Source organism: Myxine glutinosa, chromosome 1, assembly GCF_964187855.1.
Source record: "Myxine glutinosa chromosome 1, kmMyxGlut1.1, whole genome shotgun sequence".
NCBI lineage: Eukaryota > Metazoa > Chordata > Myxini > Myxiniformes > Myxinidae > Myxine > Myxine glutinosa.
This window is the reverse complement of record NC_136261.1, coordinates 275,868,004-275,890,241: the sequence shown is the minus strand read 5'-3', so window position 1 is coordinate 275,890,241 and position 22,238 is coordinate 275,868,004. Positions and strand designations below refer to the sequence as shown.

The 22,238-nt window shown below is 46.0% G+C and overlaps 1 protein-coding gene across 6 annotated transcripts in view; it reads right to left on the bottom strand.

The window, feature by feature from the left end:
• Window positions 1–22,238, bottom strand: part of LOC137413669 (uncharacterized) — a 108,937-nt gene that overhangs the window by 60,368 nt on the left and 26,331 nt on the right. For all 6 annotated transcript variants that reach the window (XM_078765952.1, XM_068099107.2, XM_078765957.1 and 3 more), the window contains exons 3-4: window positions 15,923–15,973; window positions 6,850–6,984 (exon numbers count right to left, since the gene is read on the bottom strand). In XM_078765952.1, coding sequence (XP_078622078.1) covers window positions 6,850–6,984; window positions 15,923–15,973 — 186 coding nt within the window. The remainder of the gene's footprint in view (window positions 1–6,849; window positions 6,985–15,922; window positions 15,974–22,238) is intronic.

Sequence of the window (22,238 nt, the reverse complement as noted above, 5' to 3'; positions counted from 1 at the left end):
ATCACTCTCACCCGCCCCCAACTCCAAATTACATGTCCCCAATTTCCTATAGCAAGTCCTGAAGCCTGGGACAGCAAACATCAAGGCCTTACCTCTACCTTGATATACAGGTAACTACGGTTAGTCAGGTCCAAAGTGCCATCCACCCACAAAAGCCCAAAATTTCTCATTGGACCAATCAAATTCTTCAAAATTTCTCTTTTGTCCCCACTATACTGGCAGGTATGTGGATCCGCATTCAACGGTGAACTGTTCTAAACAACTACCTGCGGCTACGACAGCTCCGCACCTCTACCGTGCAAGGGTCATCGGGACAAGGTGAGCAGTCAAAATGCCAACATGGCCCATGAGTGTCCATAAGGGTGCGACCCACCATCCATCCTTCGGCCCCCCTGCGAGGAACACAGCTGCACCAGCCCCAGCTGGCCAATGTGGTGAGCACCTGCTGCCACAAACACGACCGCACGCACAACCTCGGCCCTGGGGGGAGACGGTCGCAGTGCGTGGCATTCCCCTCACGTCACCTACGCCGCCCTCGTCCCCCAGTCCACAGAACTGCAGCCCCCCAGTGCCCACCCACACTTGACCACACCAAGGTCCAGTCGACAGCCATGCTCCGCCAGGAGACCCACCCAGAAGACATGGTCCACACACCTCGGACACGCACAGCACCACGTTGACCCTCAGACCCACAATTCCATCCCCATGATCCCGCGTCCCAAATATCGGCAGTCACCCCCGCAACCAGTTGAAAGCTGTGTCCTGCTACCCTATCAATTTTTATCACAGCCTCCAACACTTTGCTCTGCACACCTGGTTTAATAATGGTGACACTGCTGTCAGTATCCACCATGACATTTCAAAATTCACCCTTAAATTTACATCTTACTTACTTACAGCGTCGAGCTTGCTCGGCATTCCATGACACGTTTCTTCCATTCATCTCTGTCACTCATGGCATTAGGTAGTTCGTTAACCAGACACCCAGTATCATTTGTAAGCTGATCGATATATGTTTTCGCAGGTCTCCCTGGTGCCTGTTTGCCGTGAGTTGGTAACCAAAGTAAAACATCCCTTGCGAGCTCATCTTTGTTTCTCCAGCAGTGCCCAGCGAATCTTAATCTACGTTGACGTATGGTTACACTGATTGGTGGGATTTTTGCATACAATTCATATTTTGTGGGGTGCTCTTTCCATGAGATGTTAAGGGCTGCTCTGAGCATGCGAGTGTATGCACCATCCAGGGCCTTTTCTAGTGATGATGTCAAGGTCCATGTAATTGCCCCATATACAAGAACTGATTCAACAGCTGCTCTAAAGAAGTTTCGTTTCAGCTCTATTGGAAGCGCAGATTTCCAAATCTTGCCTAGACTGTTTAAAGCTCCCCAAGCCTTTCCAAGTCTGATGTCAACATCTCTTTTTGTGGAGGCGATGTTGCTTCCCAGGTATGTGAATTCGTCAACCTTTTTGATGTTTTCACCAGTGAGTGATTTTATGTCTACAACTTGATCTTGATTAAGACTGATGTACTCTGTCGTCGAGGCATTTATGTAGAGACCAATTTGGCTGGCTACTTCTTCAATCTTGTGTAGTAGTGTCGCTGCATCATTGTTATAGTCTGCTAGAACCGCAAGATCATCTGCATAATCTGCATCTGTAATCTTCTTGGATGGGTATCGCCGACTTTTCCGTTTACTTAGGGTAAATCCAAGTTCATTGTTGGTGTCTATTGCTTTGCGTAGCACATAATCGAGACATATTATGAATAAGTAGGGAGCGAGGGTATCACCCTGTAAAACTCCTGCCATGATGTCAAAACAGTCTGTATCGCCGTCAGGTGATCGGACTATTGCATGCGAGTTCTTATACAGCATCATGATGGCATTAACTGTCTCCCGAGGTATCCCGAATGCTAGCAGTATCTCCTTCATCTTACCTCGATGGATGGAGTCGAAAGCTTTCGAGAAATCAATAAATAGGAAAACAGCAGGAAGATTTTTTGCTTTAACGCCTTCAAGAAGACGTCTAATAGTAAGGATTTGCCCGGAGGTCGATCTACTAGTGTGAAAGCCATTTTGATTTTTTCGCAGAACTGGTTCTATACGCGGTCTGATTCTGTTTAATAACATCAGGTTGTATATTTTGGCCGCTATTGATGTTAGAGTGATTCCTCGATAGTTTTTTGTAAGCCCTAGGTCGCCTTTTTTCTGGAAAGGCAAGATACATCCTTCTGTCCATCTATCTATTGGATTTTGATGGTATACAGCATTACACAAATTCAGTAAAATCTCATCGAATTCACCTAGTTTCCAAATCTCGGCTGGAATGTCATCGAGACCACAGGCTTTCCCGTTTTGAATGTTTTTAAGAGCTTTATGGAGTTCATCAATGGTGAAGGGACCTTTTTTGATGTCGAGTTCATCTGAAATCACAGGAGTTATTACTTCATCCTTGATTGTAGGTGGCTTCCCTAATAAGCTTTGGAAATGCTCTTGCCAGTTTCAATCGTTCTTCTTGGCTGGATGCTTTTAGTTTGGATTTGTTTACGCATTTCCGTCCGCTTATCTCGTTTACAGTTTTCCAGGCCACAGCAGATTGCTTGTTACTCGTAGCATTATTTATCATATCAATTTTTCTCTGGAGATAGTCAATCTGTTCTCTCTCATAAGAATCGGTAAGTGCAGTTCGTGCTTCGTTGTAATTCCTGATGTTTTCCATTGAAGGTGCAGAGTTTTTAATTTCTGACATTTTGTGTAGCTCTTTGCGTTTCTGGCATATTTCCTCTGTTTCCCATGTGATCCGACTTTTCCTCTTTGGTTCCAAAGGAATGATACCAGAAGCAGACTCTCTGCAGGCTGTCTCAAAATTGGCAAATGTTTTATTCGGAGAGTTTGTTGTATTTTGTTCTTGAAGAGCAGAAAATCTATTTTTCAAACAAAGTGAAAAGGCGACACTAATCTGTGTGTTCTTTTTGAGACAAGACCAGTCATAAAGTGGTTTACTTTTTGATTTCATTTTATTTGCTCGAAGGCTCAAGCGGTTCCTTGCAGATACAATGCGATGGTCTGATCCTACGCTTATAAAAGAGGTGAATGCTCTGCAATTTCTGACACTGTTTTTCCATTTACAATTTCCATTACATTACATTCCATTACAAATTTACATCTAACCCTCTGATTACCCATGCCAAACATTTGTCACAATTCACTCATTTCACCAAAGAAAGATGCTTTGCCATACACATGCCAGCCGAGCATGGCCCATATGCTCGGCTCGTTACACGTTCCCGATTCACATTCCCATGGCTCCCTTCCCAAACCAAGAGTCCATAAATCATAACGGAACATCTGTGGAAGGTCACTCTCACACCATCACGTTCCACAGATGCCCCCCAACGGTTGTCCGGCAGGCTATGTCCATCCCTGTCCATGCAGATTGACCCGCGTCCATAGACCAGCACGGCATGGCAGGTCACCACATGCCGGCTGTCCCAGAGTTTCAGGGAGAGGGTGTCAGGCCGCATGCTTGGTGGTCACCACATCAGGCCCAAGTTGGCCGTCCGCGATGCCACCACCAAAGCGTGACCCACAACACCTCCCCATAGTGGTCCTCAATATATGCCATCCCAGGCCTGTGAGGAACCACCTCGGACCCCCTGGAGGTCTTAACCCCCACCAGGGTCCGGTGACCCTGTCGGACCGAGCCACCAGCTCGGGCGGCGCCCCGACAGACAAGGGACGCCACACTCCACCACACCCCCCGTTGGGCCCAGGTCGTACCATGCCATCCATGGCTGGACCCTACGTCCAAATCTCGCCAGCCCAGCTCCCCAGCTGGCTGGCATTCCCAAATTTTGAAAGGGGCAAATTTTGCCCGAGGCCATCATCAATGATCACCTCTGGTCCAAATTCCGCAGCCCGGGGACCAACTCCAACCAAGGCTGCTCCAAATCAAATTCCCATTTCCATATAAATGTATTTTTCCTTTTAAAAATTTTCATTTCCGGTCCCAAACCGCAGCTGCAGGTAACAACTGCCTCAGGTTGTTCTGCCCCTCCCTGCAGCTGGTCCAAATTCCCTACAGGGACCAAATCACCAGAGGCTCGATCTCCCGACTCCCCAAGGTCCAAATCTCGGCCAGAGCCAACACACTCCCCCAACTGGTTCTGTAATTTCGGAGCCTCTGTTTCCAAACCGCAGTGCATGGTGAGGGTCCCCTCAGTCACCACAACCTCCTCCTTGAACAGACTCACCTCAGCACCCAGACTCCTTTGGGCCTGAACAAACTCTACCTCCATGGGACTGTCCCAGGTCCCCAGCCGCTGTGTCACATCATGTACATTCCCATCACCAATCATTTCTGGCCCCGACAGGCCTTCCCCAATAAATACCCGGTCCGGCTCCATTACTCGGACCCCCCCTATTGTTATCCCCTCTTGCTCCGAACCACCGCCCTAGTGCTGCAAGGATTCCAATTGCTCCCCCGGTTGAGGTGTTGTGGCATCCACCCGGTCCCGACAAACCTCCACGCCAGCAGGTGGGAAACATCCTCCATTTACCTCCAAACATTCCAAATTTCCTTCCCCATTCCTCTGTGGGCACTCCACATTCACCTGTTGGCACTCCCCATTTACTTCCATTGCCATTCCCGTTGCAATTCCCAATTTGGCTTCCCCCCATTCCGATTGAATTTCTGCCACCCTAGGCTCCTCCTGGGCCCCGTGTGAATCATTCTTTTGTTCTTTCTTTATCTCATTCGTTTGGGCATCCATTTTGTTAATCAGCCCCTTCATGTCTCCCTTCAATTCATTAATTTTATTTCCCTGGGCATTAAATTCCCCCTTTAACCCATCAATTTTATTTCCCAGTCGCCCACCCTGAGCCTCTATTTTATTGTTCATTTCTCCCATCTCTCCTTTTAGTTCATTTTTCATTTTCCCCATTTTTCCCTCCAACCGCTCAACCGCCTGAGCATTCATGTCATTCCTTATTTCCCTCATGTTGTTATTCAATTTCTCACTGCTATCGTTTATTAATTCCCTCATAAATTTCATTAAGGCCTGGCTGCCTATGGGGGCCGTCTCTACGGCGGGGGAAGTTCCACCACTACTCTCTACCCCCACTACTTCTGACTCACTCCCAATGCTTCCCACATCTTCCATCCTTCCTTCCTCCATATTGCGTACCTCTTCCATCCGTGAAGAAGAGCTAGCTTCCCCGCGCGGCTTTTAAAAGGAATAAAATTAAATTTAATGACGCGCCGTCAGCGTCTCGTAAGCCCAATCAACGATACAATTTATCGCCTCGGACTATGAAAATTTTTCGTCCAAATGTCGGGCGCGATGTACGCCCGACCGTGTCGATGTCTCGCAGCGGATAAAAATTTTTTGACCGACGGGCCCAGATCCCACTTCTGACACCAGTTGTCGCGCAGACCCTTCGGTTAACACCAGGGCTCACGGATGGACCAGAACGTAATTACTGGAGGCAACGCTCAAATACGGATTTTGCGCTTGTAGCGCAGGAAGGAGAAGGGAAGCGGAAGCTGCGGTAAAAGCACGTACCTGTGGAAGGCGAATGAACTCAAACGGCACAAGATTTGCAGGGAATGGAAAATAATACAAGGGTTTATTTGCAAAGGTCGGGACAGGGAAAAGCACGCGATACTAAATAAAAGTCCGAAGTTGGGACGTCCCCACAACTCACTTCAGAAACAAGACACAGGAATGAATGAAAGGAAAAGAATCGTCGTGTGGTTGTGAATGTGGTGCATCCTTATCTGTATTGTCATCTTGTCCCTACGTGGCTCCAAGCTCCGCTGCACACCACAAGGTCCCTCGCTCCAGCACCACAGCACCGCGAAGGCCCGAGCCAACGCCCTCTCCATTCGCACACGAGGTCCCGCCCGTTCACAGCACCGAACCCCGCTCCTGCACAAGCACCCAGCACCGCTCCAAGCACAAGCACCGAGCACCGCTCCAAGCACCACGCAGATAGAGAGCCAACGACCACCAGGACCTCTCAAGACCAAGAAGAAACGCAAGAGCTTCAAGCACGTCCAGACAGCCAGAGAGCACCAGGGCTAGAGCTGCGCAAGAGGGAAAATGTTGTTCGGCACGCCCTTATATAACTTCCCCGGTGACGTCAATCTTCTCGACGTTTCCAGTCCCTTCTTCCCAAGCCAGTTACCTCCCTCACAGCTGCGTCCTCGTCCTCCTGTCCTGATTGGTTCCCGGCCGCACACGCTGGCCCTTTCCCATTTGCCGAGCGCCTCCCGCTTCGACCAATCACAGGCCTCCTTGTGGCGTTGCTATACAAGTTCGCGATGCGTCTGGCGGTGGCTATCATCGGTGGTGCCCTGTCCTGGTTTCCTGTCCGTTTTCTTCCAAAGTCATTGTCAGGGAAGGGAATTTAATTAATGTGTGCACTACAGGGCCTGTCTGAGTGTTTATATGGGTATGCATTGCCATAAGGGACAAAGGTTTGATTACCAGGTGTGACACACAGGGGTTTATCTTAATCCCTACACTATCTAACACTCGAACATCCTGGTATGTCCACAGGTATACACTCCTTAACCGACAAACCGTACAAAACACAGAAGTTATTACAGGTAGATTCGCTATCGTGACAGACAAAGCACGTTACCTATTCAGATCTACCTGACTCTAGATATTGCTCTACCCTACCGACATAGCAATATTTAAATGAGCACCATATGTATTTTGCAAAAGTGCTGCAATTGGGACACAGTGAAGGTATTCTCGGGCCAAATAACCTTCAGTCAGACATCTTGTACTGAGCTTTTAAAATCAAAACTCGTTGTTGTGTCATGCAAGAGTGAACTCACCAGATATATAACGATCACCAATTCCAGCCTCCGTAAGATCATCAGAAGACTCTTCCTTCACATGGATTCCGATGAAAGCCTCATTGGAAGTTGCAGGAATGTCACTTTGGAAACATTCTGCCTCCACCACGTCACCTTTTCCATGCAATCATATTGTATGGATGCAAGCAAATTGACAGAAAATTAAAACCATCAACTGTAGTGGATTAAAGGATGGTTTACAGGATCAAACATGCATCTGTGCATTGACAACGGTGTTCAAAATAGGTTTCCTGCCTTTTGTGGTAAGACTATCTACTATTTCAGGGTTTATTACGATCTCTTCTTCCAAATCAACAACATTGTCAGTTCATTGTGTTTAATATTTATTTATTTTTGACATCAAGGCTTTTCTCAAAGCATGTGTGGTGATAAGAAATCCTATACAGTGCGTATCAAAAAAAAAGGTAATCCGAATTCAAGGGGTTAATATGCAAAGGTTATTTATTTTGACAATTTACATGTGGTTTACTAATTAAGAGGAGATCCTCAGCTTTCCATCGATACCTTCCATGCATCATTGCTGTCACACATGAGGGAGTACATGTTCATTGAAAATGACAAGTTCAAATCACATTTTTACAAGTTTGGCTAATCGATGAAAGTCAGGATAATTGGTGCAAAATGAACGTCAGATGTGAACTTTTCTCAGGAATGATTGGCCTTTATGCACCCACACCTTCAACATGTCCACCTCCCCTTTCAACACAGAGCTCACGGCGGCGGATCATGCCCTGAACTGCTCGTCTCACCATAGCCGGGTCATTGCGCAAAGCATCCACTTCATGTCGAATACGGCCCTGCAATTCGTCAAGATCACGGGGAGGAGTTACGAACACCTTGTTCTTTAAATGTCCCCAGAGGAAATAATCACATGGTGCGAGGTCAGGTGATCTTGGCGGCCATTCCACTGCATGGTTGAGGGCGATGACTCGGTCTCCAAAGAGTTCCCTCAGTCGATCTCGGACAGCGATAAGACGATGTGCTGGGGCGCCGTCTTGGGCCCACCAGAGATATCTGAAGACCACGAAACTGTCGCTCAAAGTTCTCCCCCAGCTGCGGTAAAACTTCATCATTGATCGTCTGCAGATACCTGTTACCATTGACATTCCTTTGAAAGAAAAATGGTCCAATCACCTGACCACTTCCACAAAGTCCCAACCAAAGTCCACTTTTGTCGATTCATGTTGGTGTCAAAATTAAATTCCGGGGGTTGTCCTGTCGGTGCATATTCAAGAACGTTATGGGTATTGACCTTGCCGTCCATGGTGAAAGCAGCTTCGTCGCCGATAACGAGATACCGCAGGAAATTGACATCTGCTTCGCAACGTGCTATCAACCATCCGGCAAGCACCAGCCTCCTGGCAAAAACCTCTGCCGTAAGTTGATGCCGGATGTGAATCCGATATGGATGTTGGTGGAGGTCCAGTCTTGTGATTTGGTTGAATGTTGCCGAAGGCAATCCGGCCCATTTCGTCTTGCGCTGGTATCCCTATGATGCTCCAAAACTTGCTGCCTCACTGCTGCAATGTTCATTTCCGATCGCCCAGTGCGCCTCCTACCAGAATTCTCCTTGTTGCGGTTGAGGCCAGTGCCATGCTCTTGGTATTTTCTAACATTCGCCCAGATGGTTTTGGCTGCTGGAGGCTCCCGTTCTGGGAAACGTTCCCTGAACGCATCACGAGTTCGCTGAAAACTTCCAGTTTGGTGAAAGGTTGCAACCACGAAGGTCCGCTGTTCAGTCGTAAGTTGAACCATCTTTTCAATGACTCAGACTATCTCTAAACCCATACACTGTCGGCCCATCTTAAATACCCATCTTAAACAAAGGATGACGCAACCGACGATTACCAGACCAGCTTAACAACCTTACATAATCAACTTGGCAGTCGACAAGTAATGCGTCCATTTCAAACTGTCTTGCACCGATTAGCCAAACTTGTAAAAATGCGATTTGAACTTGTCATTTTCAATGAACATGTACTCGGTCATGTGTGACAGCAATGATGCATGAAAGGCATCAATGGAAAGCTGAGGATCTCCTCATAATTGGTAAACCACATGTAAATTGTCAAACTAAATAACCTTTGCATATTAACCCCTTGAATTTGGATTACCCTTTTTTTGATATGCACTGTATATTATTCTTTGTGTTTTTTATGAATTTTCTTCCCTGTCAAAAAGTGTGCCTTTTCTATGATTTCAAGATAAATAAGCTTTACTGAAGACCAGATATTTTTTGTGCAGTACATTATTAGTGTTTCAGATGGGTCAGTCGAGTTCACGACAATGTTTTTTTTTTTTTTTTTTTTTTTTTTTTTTTGTTGTTGTATACAAGATCGAGGCTCGTGAAAGAGCGAACATTAATCACACAGAAAGACAAACAGACACATAAAACAAATAACATCGGGAGCGGTAGACAAGATGGGGAGAGAGGGGGAAGGACACAAACACAACATTTGAGAGCAGGGACCGAGAGACACGGAGACATCGAGAGATCTGTGGGAGGGAGAGGGCTTTGGGGGGGAGGCATGTGAAGGGGGGGAGGCATGTGAAGGGGGGGAGGCATGTGAAGGGGGGGGGGGGGGTGGGAGAGGTATAAACATATGGACACTGCCAGGATTTCCAGGAAATAAGTTGGAATTTCAAACAAGGTGGATCTGGGGTGAATTAGTGGGGGTAGAAAAGATCAAGGTTATGGATGGGGGAAGATAAGAGATGGTGGTGAACAGCTGTTTTAAAGACCTGGAGGGAGGAGAGGGATTGAAGGGAGTGTGGGAGTTTGTTCCACAGGCGGGAGAAAAGAGGAATGAAAGAGTGAAGGTGAGCAGAGAGCCGAGATTTCGGCAGTTTAACCATCAGAGGGTTGCTGGCAGATCTTGTGCGACCTGTAGGAATATTTGGGGGACAGAGCACAGAGAGAGCTGGGGGAGCAAGGCCGGAGAGGAGTCGGTAGAAGACAGAAAGACCACCTACCTGCCTGCGGTGAGTGAGTGAAAGGCCCTCAGAGATAGCTTCATCGCGGGAGATTCCAATGATTTTGAAAGCTTTGGATTCAACAGCGTGAAGCCGAGCCAGGTGTGAGGCAGGAGCACCAGCCCATAGGGGAGAACAGTATTCCATTGAGCTGCGGATGAAAGCCTTGTAAGTGGTGAGGAGCTCAGGTGTGCCGAGGAAAGGACTTCGCACGACGGAGGATGCCCAGTCGGCGACTGGCTTTGGAGGCCAGCTTGGAAATGTGGTTTTCCCAAGAAAGATCATGGCAGATAGTGAGACCCAAAAGCTTGAGTGACAGAACTTCTTGGAGAGGATTGTTGAGAAAGTAGATGGGAGGGTTGTCCAGTCGATCTTTTCGGAGAGACATAGTAAGAGAGTGAGATTTGGCAGGATTGAAAGACATGTTCCACTTGTTTGACCAGTCTGTGATTTTGTCCAGGTCTTCAGAGAGTGAGGAGGCTGCAGACTGCCGATCTGAGGGAAGAGGAATGGAGCGGCAGAGAGTGGAGTCATCAGCAAAGAGATAGAGAGGATTTTCCAGAGTCAGAGAGATCATTGATAAAGACCAGAAAAAGCACAGGGCCCAGCACACTTCCTTGGGGAACTCCAGCCTGAACAGGAAGGGGAGATGAGAGAAATCCATTCAGGGCCACACGTTGACTACGACCAGAGAGGAAGTCCGCAAGCCATGCATGGAGATTTCCATGGATACCATAGGAGGAGAGTTTGGTGAGCAGAGCTGGGTGCCAGACCGTATCAAAGGCCCTTGATATGTCAAGGGAGACAGCTCTGATTTCCTGTTTGGCATTGAGGACCTCCATCCATTGTTGAGACAGCAGAAGCAGCATGTCCAGAGTAGAGTGACCTGGTCTGAAACCAAATTGATGATCAGAGATCAAGCCATTGGAGAAGAGGAAAGATTTCATATCCGAAGCAATGATGGATTCCATGACTTTGCTGATAATTGGGAGCAGGCTGATTAGTCTGTAGTTGCAAGGATCTGTTTTTGCACCTTTTTTGTGTAAAGCGGTAATGTTAGCTGATTTCCAGGATGCTGGCAGATGACCTTGAGCAAAAGATAGGGTGAAAAGAACAGAGAGAGGTTGAGATAGAGCGGCAGAGCAGGATTTTAAGACCCGTGGGCTGATGCCGTCTGGTCCAGTTGCAGAATCAGAGTCGAGGTTTGACAAAAACTCCTCCACCTTGTCAGGAGAGAAGGACACAGAGTCCAGGAGCAGTTGGGTTCGACTGGGAAAGGTGGGAACAGAGAGAGATGGGTTTGGGACTAAGGATTTCGAGGCGAACACAGAGTTGAGGCATTCGGCTTTGTCACGTGCGATGTCAACTGTGTGGCCATTTGAGGTAAGGGAGGGGATGGAGGGGGAACAAACACCAGAAACGGATTTGACCAGACGCCACCAGGATTTGGAGGAAGGAGACAGGTTTGAGAGTTCATTCTTGAGTGAGGAGAGATAGTGCTTCCTGGCACTCCTGAGGGTAGACACACACTTGTTCCGAGCTTGGTGGAAGGAACTGAGATTTCCTTCAGTTGGATTAGCCTTCCAAGAGGCAAAGGCAAGTTGTTTCAGGGCAACTGCCTCACCACAAGATTCAGTGTACCATGGACGGGAGGAAGGGTAAGACAATTGAAGGCGAGATGGGATAAATCTGTGCATGAGAGAGATCAGTTTGCTTTGGAAGAATTCCCAGGAAGAATTGATGTCAGAGGCAGTGGAGATGGGAGACCAATCCAGACGATTGATGGCTGCTTGAAGACCGTCCCAGTCGGCCTGAGTGAAATGCCAGACTCGTCGACGCTGAGGAGGCTCTCTGAGAATGGCCAGAGAGATGTCCACTTTGACAAGCACATGATCAGAAGAACCGATTGGAGCAGAAGAAGAGCAGCAGACATTAGCAGGGAAGTTTGTCATAACCAAGTCTAGAAGAGAAGATACTCCATTGGCTGAGATCCGGGTCGGGAAATTGACAGATTGTGTCAATCCCAGTGAGTCACAGAAGTCCTTTGCTGAGGTGCCATGACTAGTGAGAGAGGAACCCACACCCAACCAGGTGGCATGATGACAGTTGAAGTCACCACATATGAGGAAGAGAGAGTTGGGATGAGTGGATAGAAGTTGGTCCATGTTGTCAGACATTGAAATGTAGATGGAGTCATCACTGTTTGGGGGACGGTACAGAACACATATGAACAAAAGGTGGGAGCGGAGAGGAAGCCGTAACCAGAGGTACTCCTGCGGGTGAGGAGGAAAGAGAGCAGTGCAAGGAGAGTGAGGAAGAGAGTTTTTGACAAAGATAGCCACCCCACCACCAGGCCGAGGCTCAGGTCTATCATACCGGAGGAGGGAGTAACCAGGAAGAGATATTAAGGAATCAGAGACATCTTGAAGGAGGAAAGTCTCTGTTAAGCAGATCAAGTCTGGATTGTCAGAAGCAACCTGTATGGAGAGATCAGTCAGGTTTGAGCGAAGGCCCCGGATGTTTGAGGTCCATACCGTTAATGAAGAGAGAGGGGGAGCATCGGGTACAGGACAGGGGAGGGGAGGAGTAGGGTAAGATGAAGGATGAGAGGGGGAGGTAGGGAGAGCAGTTGATAGTGTTTCAGATGTTGCAGAAGAGTTCCAAGAAAGGGAAGGATGAGGAGGATGAAAGGTTTGCTGGTGAAGGGATGCGGCACAGTGAGGGGTTGTTTGAGGGGGGGCAGAGGAAAGTAGAAGGTTTGGGGGGGTGGAGGTATGAGATAGAAGGGAGACGAAGTGGGGAGGAGGCAGCTTGGAGGAGGAGGGGGGCGGAGAGAGAATTGGAGAGGAATGGTATGGGGGGAGAATTGAATGGGAGGGATTGGGGGGGAGTTTTGAAGGGCAGGAGTGAGGGGGGAGTTTAGGAGGGGAGGGGCAAGGGGGGAGTTTTGGAGGGAAGGGGAAAGGGGGGAGATCAGGAGTGGAGGGGCAAGGGGGGGGATTAGGAGGGGAGGGGCAAAGGGGAAGTTTAGGAGGGGAAGGGCAAGGGGGGAGTTCAGGAGTGGAGGGGCAAGGGGGGAGTTTAAGAGTGGAGGGGCAAGGGGGAAGTTTCGGAGTGTAGGTGCAAGGGGGGGGATTTGGATGGGAGGGGCAAGAGGGGAGTTTAGAAAGTGGATGATTAATGAAAGACGAACATTGATAACAAATTGGGTTTGTTGTGATTTTCAAGTTAGCAATCCGGTTCAGGATGATGGAGGAGGGATGGAATGAATGTGAATTTAGACCATGTAGTGAGGGAGACGTATAAGATATTGAATTTCATTTTTTTGAAGTGGAATGAGTTGGAGAGGAAATTGAGAAAAGCCTTTTAAATAGGAAGAAAAACAGCGTGTTGTAATATACCACTGAATAAAAAACAGAAGGGGAAAGGTTAAACATATTTAAAAATATTTAAACAGAACTATGAACAATCTTATATGCACAAAAATACCAACGGGGGGAGAGTGATGTATAGGGGTGGTTTTATCTTTGTGTGTGGGGGAGGTGTGTGTGGGGGAGGGGAATGCAAATTCTCTATGTAAATGTTCAATGTATCGTGTAGCACCACCTCCTGGTGGGAGAGGGTATTGCAAGTCTCCACCCTTTACAGTACAGTATTCCTGTCCCCACGTATTTCACATTCATTCCATCCCTCCTCCATCATCCTGAACCGGATTGCTAACTTGAAAATCACAACAAACCCAATTAAACTTTATTTTTTCAATAAGTTTAGTTTATTTGATCATACACAATATGGTAAAGCCAACGAAAAGCTGAATTAACGCCAGGGGGGTTGACTTAGCCATGTTCTGAAGGTTGTCACAAATTTCAGACAATTGAGAAAATTTCCAGACAGTAACTGTTATTGTCCAATAGCCTACAATAAATCTTACAACTATATGACAACTTTCAGAATATATTCTCTTTTGACAGCAAGGTATGCATATAATGTTGCAGATGTTATAGTCAATTAACACAATTAATCCAACCATACATTTTCACAATTTTTAAACTTTATTTTTTCAATAAGTTTAGTTTATTTGATCATACACAATATGGTAAAGCCAACGAAAAGCTGAATTAACGCCAGGGGGGTTGACTTAGCCTGTCATCCTTCCGAGGTCGGCAAATTGAGTACCAGTTTGCTGGGATGAATGATCATGGTGTGTACCCCGATTTAGAATAGGTACACCTTATCCCTGCGCATCGTAATAGCGTGACCAAGGGTTGGCGTCAGGAAGGGCATCCGGCCATAAAAACATTGCCTCAAACAGGGAACCATGATTGTCATGGGGCCCGCAAGGCTAACCCCCGCTCTAGCAGAGAAAAATGGTCTTAAAACGATCATTCATTCATTTTCATTCATACACAATGTGGAAAAGAAGCAGCCTGTAGCACTTTGAGCAACTGCATTAAAATACACTAGAAGGGCCCACTCCCTACGGAAGTGGCCAGGGGGGTTATGTTGTTATCTTCATTCAAACATGCAATTACCTCTTGCTGCGTAATTCAAAACTCATCACTGCACTGGAAAACGTGGGGACAGGAATACTGTACTGTAAAGGGTGGAGACTTGCAATACCCTCTCCCACCAGGAGGTGGTGCTACACGATACATTGAACATTTACATAGAGAATTTGCATTCCCCTCCCCCACACACACCTCCCCCACACACAAAGATAAAACCACCCCTATACATTAATTGGGGTCATGCTGATGTCGCAAGTGAGGATGTAATCTGCCCAGAACTGTAGGAGGAGTAGTGCGACAAACACACACAAACACACACAAACACACACACACACACACACACACACACACACACACACACACACACACACACACACACACACACACACACACACACACACACACACACACACACACACACACACACACACACACACACACACACACACACACACACACACACACACACACACACACACAAGAAATATACCTCAGAATGCGGCATGTTCCTTGCACACTTTTTATGTGGCATTGCTGTCAAATATTTTACTGATGACCACAAGTTAAGTTTGTATGATGTTTAATCTGGGAAGAGTGTGTGTTCAACTTTGCTAACACCCACTTGGATTGGTAAATCAGTCATGAACACATGATTGTGTCATTCCACAATGTCCAATTGCAAGCAGGCTTACTGAACAGTTTCAAAAACGGAAGGTGACTGAACACTTCCGATTCAGCCAATACATTGACACACAAACCCCATAAATAAATCAATTAAATAGGTTTCAGGACAAAGCAGACAAAGCAAAAATAAAAAAGTACCTTCAAGGTTTCTGTTGTGTTCCGAGAAAGTACCTGCTTTCCCAAACGAAACTAAAACCTTGATGCCGTTCATCAATTTGCTCCACCCACCTCCACAAGTTGACACTTCCTTTCACACCAATCTCAAACTTTATGCATATCGATCTCTTTTTGTCACTTATGAGATCTCAAAAGGCATTGTTTGCAACCTTGGAAGAACGACATTATTCATTCATTTCCTTCAAAATCACTATTCTATAATATCCACAATCCCTCTTCTATAATGAACTACAGCAAAGTTACTACATACAGTATGTTCCCTCGAAAACTATTTTAGATGAGATTTACAAGATAAGTAAAAAGATTTTCAAAAAGGAAACCATGAATTGAACTTTATCTTGCAATTATGTTATCAAAACTCTTCGAAAAGACCATTTTAAAGGAAGTCCACTCATCTTTACTTGGTAAAATATTCTCTTCATTATTGGGTTACATGCCATCAACAAGCCAACAATACCCAAACCAGCAAAGCCATTAGAATATACCAAAACATGTTCAGATGCTGGTAAATATCTGTCCACCACCCCCTGTCATACCACACCATACCACGTCTTGAAAATATAAAGATTTATTTGGGAGTGGCTTAATAAGCACACAAATAATCAAGGTTCTTTAAATTGATGGAAATAAATCATTCAGAAAAATCTCTTCACTCTAAGCAATGATTGTTCATTCACATCTTTCTTTACCTTCATTAGAAGGACCATCTCCAAGCGCAGGTTCCACCTTCACATCAAGTCCTACGAGAAGAAAAACAAAAAGAAGAAAAAACATCCTTGCACAGTTTCTGCTCCAAATTCAAGCAAAAGTTGGTTAAACAAATTAACTGAATAAATCTGAGAAAATTTCGAAATTCTACTTGAGAAGAATAAAGCCTTGCAATTTACAACTGTCATTCAAAAGCATTTAGGTAAAGCCCCCAACCAACAATTTTAATAACTAGTGAGGTACCCGTGCTATGCATGGGTGGGAGGCCAGAATCAAACAAGCAATGCAGAAACGGCGAATGTTAGCATGAAACCAATAAATTCCACATTCCTGCAGCACCTTCAGTCGCACATCAGACATGGACAGCAAGTTCGTGAAGGACATCCATGAAAAACGTACCCGTTGGCAAACAAACAGGTACGTTTGTTCCATACCCAGTCAATGGCGAATCTGCATATGGCGATCCGCGAATTCACGTTTAGAAAGTAGAAACCATCACAGCATTTCATCATTCCCTTGAACTTGATATCTCTTTTTTCATTCCAAACAGCATAACGCCAATCACAAATGAAATAACATTAATATAAAAAACAAACTTTTAACAACATTCGTGACATAAACAAATATTCAAATCCTGATGTGAAGTTCCGTACGGTTGGGTGAATACAATTACGAATTCAAAATCGTAATTGTATTCACTCAATTCCAATCATCAATTGATACTTTAACAAAACGATAAACACTATTAACGTTTAACGATTTAACATTACGATTGAATAATGGTTGTACAGTCATACCCCGTTTTACGCCATTTTGACCTACGTCAAATCCGACTTTACGTCACTCTTCTAGAGTAAATTTCAGTTCAGCGAATGTCATTATGTGCGACTTTATGTCACTCCTACGGACGTGAAAAAAATTAATTTTTCCTTAAAAATATATTTAAAATAAATAAAATAGTACATAAATTAACAATAAAAGAAGCTAAAAAAAACAATTTAAAATACAATAAAAAGCACATTAAAAATTTTAAAAAAAATGTACGTACAGTATACTGTACGTACGCGTAGCTGCTGGATGTCATTCAAAACAGAGGCGACGTACAGTATTCCTTTACTGTGTCTGTGTTAGCCATGGGTCCTAAGAAGGATAGTGCTCGTGTTTCCAAGCGTAATGTGGTTATGATCGAAGATAAGTTAAATCTGATTAAAAGGTATGAAAAAGGTGAAAAAGTGTCGGTGATAGCACGTAGACCTTATCGCGAATCGGAACCGCAATGCGTCATGGGATCGGAAAAGGGGCAATAGCGCCGCTGGCGGTCGCTGTCACTTTGACAGACTGCTTGTTTACATTGACACACTACGTGATCCTTACCACTTTAAACTACTTTTAGGACTTTTTTACTGTGACAAATCAACAAATTAACTGTGAACTGTGATCAGCTCATGAGCCAGTATTTGCAAGCCAAGGACACCGTCGCAAACCTTCATCACCTCCCGTCTGGACTACTGCAATAGCCTCCTCTATGGTTCACCCTCAAAAATCACCAATAAACTCCAATACATTCAGAACTCCGCTGCCCGTCTACTCACCCATTCCCGGACCCGTGACCACATCACCCCCGTCCTTTACAAGCTTCACTGGCTCCCCATCCCCCAGAGAATCCAGTACAAAATCCTCCTCTTGACATACAAAGCCCTCCATAACCTGGCCCCATCCTACCTGGCTGACCTCCTCTCCAGACACACTCCCACCCGCAACCTCCGCTCTGCTGGTACCAACCTCCTGACCCCCTCCATCCAGACCAAATTCAGATCCTGGGGGGACAGGGCCTTCTCCATCGCTGCTCCCATCCTCTGGAACTCACTACCTCACACCATCAGAGACTCCTCCTCACTCACCACATTCAAAACATCACTAAAGACCCACCTGTTCAACACTGCATTCAACATTCAACCCACAGCATTTAACCCCTGACTATCTCTTCCCCTTCTCCCTCCTTTTGCTTTAAATATTTCCCGATTGATTCTTGTCTTTTTGCAATTGTTGTTTTCATGTATTGTTATGCATTATGTTTTCCACTCTGTCAAAGCGCCTTTGAGCTAATGGAAAAGCGCTATACAAAATAAATGAATGATTAATTATTATTATTATTAAAACTGAAAGCCGCCATTGCAGTATGTAACAAGAAGCTTACTGTTTCGGACATAGCAAACTGTGATGAACTTGTGAAACTTTATACAGGTTTACCTAGTCATGACCTGTTTAAGTGGTTATTAGCAGAAGTATCCCCTCATGCACAGAACCTTCATTATTATGAGGGGAAATTATAAATGGAAGACAAGACCTGGCAAATAAACAATACTACAAAACTCGGAGTTAAGCGATCTCAATCTTTAGAGGATCAACTACTCATGACACTCATGAAGCTTCGGCTTAATCTTCACGAGGAGGACCTCGCATTTCGCTTTGGATTAGGACAAAGCACCGTCTCCCAAGTTTTGTTCGCAAGTGTACAGCCAATATAAGTCAAGACCTACTCTCAAGTGCCTTGTTGGTATTACACCTAGTGGAACAATTTCATACATTTCCAAACCTACAGGAGGAAACACGTCGGACAAAAAAATTGTAAAGATGACGAACATTGTAGACAAGTTCCAGCCCAGCGATATGTGTATGGCCGATCGAGGTTTCAACATTCAGGAACTGTTCTTGCATAAGCAGGTTGTTTCTCTTCTCCAATGGGAACCCCCCCTTTCCCTCAAATATTTCTTTAAATCGCTGGATTTTAATGCCAAAAAACGCTGAATTTCTTTCACATTAGCCATCTTCCTTTCCGTAAACACAGCGTCGATCGTAGATAGACGCTTCCTCTTCTGGGTTCGTGTTTACGTTTGCCCCCTTTTCGATCCCATCATGCTTTGCGGTGGAGCGCCCTCTGTTGATATTTACCGATTCGCGATAAGGTCTATGCCTTAGGGCTGCCACAGTCGACGGTATCGACCATCATTCATGATAGGGAACGTATTCTCGCATACGTCACTGAAAAAGCGCCGCCGGCTAAGACTGCTAAAATGTGTGTTTGTGTTCAGAAGTTACGCCATGTTTAAGGTGAATACAACAACAACATGCATTTTAAGGCCATTTTCCCTGCTAGAGCGGGGGTTAGCCTTGCGGTCCCCATGACAATCTTCTCCATCTTGCCCTATTTTCTGCATCTCTCCATGTTAACCCCCTTGCCCGCATTTCTTCTTCCACCATCTTTAGCCAAGTCATTCTCGGTCTTCCCCGTCCTCTACTTCCTTCTACATTCATTTCCATCACTCTTCTCAACCAGTCACTTTCATCCTTCCTCAACACATGACCAAACCATCTCAACCTGTTCCTCTTCACAGCATCAATTACAGGCTCTATTCCCATCATTTTTCGCAATTCATCATTTGTCTTCCTCTCACTCAACGATACTCCGCACATCCATCGAACCATTCGTATTTCCACCCTTTCCAACCTCCGTTGCTGCTCTATGTTCATTACCCATGTCTCGCTCCCATAAATCACAACACTTCTCACACATGCAGCACACACCTTTCCCTTCAGCTTCAACGACACTCCCCTCCTCATCAGCACGCCACTCAGTTCCCGAAACTTCTTCCATGCACATCTCACTTCAGCAACCGTTGCCGAGTCTGATCCAGCTTCTCCATTCAGCATGTCTCCGAGGTAGCAAAATGTTTTCACACCTTCCAGCTTCACGCCGTCTCCAAGATCCAACTCAACATTTCCTCCATGTGCAGCTCCCTCTGTGCACACCTTACATTTGAATGTAGCTGCCACACTGTTTAATGACCCTCTCAGACCAATACATTTTTGATGAACCCACTCAGCGCACATTGTACATTGAATGGAGTTCACTCCGACAACCTTCCTGCACACAGCACAGGGCCACTTCCCAGTTCTTTCCACCTCACCACATGCTTTACCACTTGCCATCACCTTCGTCTTTCCGATATTCACCTTCAGACCTTTTGTCTCCATACATTCCTTCCACTTGTTCATCTTTTCCTTCAGTCCATCCATACTTTCCGCAATCAACACCAGATCATCTGCATACAACAACTCCCACGGTAAACCCTCCTTTACGTTCTGAGCCAGCACCTCCATCACAGCTACAAATAGTAGTGGACTTGGTACCGACCCCTGATGCACTCCCACCTTCACCTGAAACTCACCACTGTTCCCATCCTTCATCCTTACAGCTGTGCGCGCTCTTTTGTACATTGCCATCACTACTCTGATCAACCATTCCTCCACTCCTAACTTCCTCATTGCCCATGTCAATAATTTGCGTGGAATCCTATCGAATGCTTTCTCCAGATCAACAAACCCAAGAAACAACTTCTTCCTCTTCTCCATGTACTTCTCCTACAACTGCCTCACAATAAAAAGCGCGTCTGTCGTTCCTCTTCCTGGCATAAATCCAAACTGCATTTCGTCGATCTTCACTTTCTTCGTTATCCTCTCCAACACCCTTTCCAATACCTTCATTCCATGCTCCAATAACTTTATCGCTCGGTACGAGCCACACTCTAGAGGGTCACCTTTCCCCTTATATAGAGGGACGAGGGTACTCAGTTCCCAATCCACTGGAATGTGGCCTTCTTTCACCGCCAGATTACAGATCTCTGTCATTCTCTTCACACCCCAACTTCCCGCTGCCTTCAACATATCTCCCACAACTCCCGTCGGCCCTCCCGCTTTTCTACTCTTCATTGCTTTTATCGCTTCCTCAACTTCCTTCTCAGTTATCTTCTCTGCCGGTCCTAAAACTGGGTTACTCTCTATGTTGCCATCCCATTCATTCTCTGTATTCAACAGCATTTCCATATATCTTTTCCATCTTCCTTTAATTCCATCTGGGTCCACAATGATTTGTCCCACTTCATCCTTCAAGCAACTCACCCCTATCACATCACACCTCTCTTTCGCTATCTGCTTTGCAATCCTGAATACTGCTCTCTGACCCTCTTCCGAATCCAAGAATTCTCCGAACATTTTCCTACATGCCTCCTGCGCCTTTGCTATCTCTTTCTTTGCAGCCTTCTTGGCTGCCTTATAACTTTCATGCTCTGCTGTTTCTGCTCCCGTACCCTTCGCCTTCTGCCACTCCTTGAACTTCTTCCTCTTCTCGTCAATCCTCTTTCCAACTTCATCATCCCACCAGGTCCTTTTGTCCATCCACATACCTCACCAACGGCTCCCAACAGACTATCTTTCATTGACATCCAACCACTTTCAAGCTCAACCACATCATCCTCGACCCTACTCAGCCTCTCTTTTAATGCCTCCCTTACTGTCACCTCTTTCAACCTCCACACCTTCATTCTCGGTTGGTACTTCACCCGCCGAGCTCTCCTCGCACCTTTCACCCTTATGTCGCAGACAACCAAGTGGTGCTGTGAAACAGCCTCCTCCCCCGGGATCACATTTGTGTCCCGGAGGTGCCCCCTATCTCGCCTACGCACCATCAGGTAGTCAACGGTTGTCGTCGACCCACCTGACGTGTATGTAACAAGATTATTATCCTCTTTCTGGAACTGAGTATTACAAATCAACAAATCAGCTCAATCAGCAAACTCCAAAATCCTTTCACCTTCTCCATTTCTCACACCATATCCGTAACCCCCATGAACTCCCTCAAAACCATCCATACTCCTTCCCACATGTCCATTTAGGTCTCCTCCTACCACAACAACTTCCTCATCTTTCACGTTTTCCATCAGCTTCTCTATCGCACACCAGAACCTGTCCTTCTCTTCATCGCTCCGACCGACCTGCGGAGCATATCCCGAGATGACGTTCACCAAGAGCTTTCCAATCATCATTTTCACCATCATCAACCTATCACTCACTCTCATCACACTCACCTCACTGTCTACAAACTCCTCAGAAAACAGGACACCAACACCATTCATGCCCTCCAGGCACCCTTGCCACACAAACTTGTATTTCTGTCCCTGCCTACCCTTCACCATTCTCACACCACTTCCCTTCCATCTCGTCTCTTGCACACAACATATGTCCACTATTCTTCTGACCAATACTTCCACCACTTCTCCTGATCTCCCTGTCAGTGTCCCTACATTCCACGTCCCAAACCTCAGAAACCGATCTCCACTTCGGGCTGTACCCTGCCCATATGTAGTTGTAATTGTCATGGTTCTCTTTTTGAGGCAATGTTTTTTTGTTTTTTTTTATGGCCGGATGCCCTTCCTGACGCCAACCCTCTTAGTCGCCTCT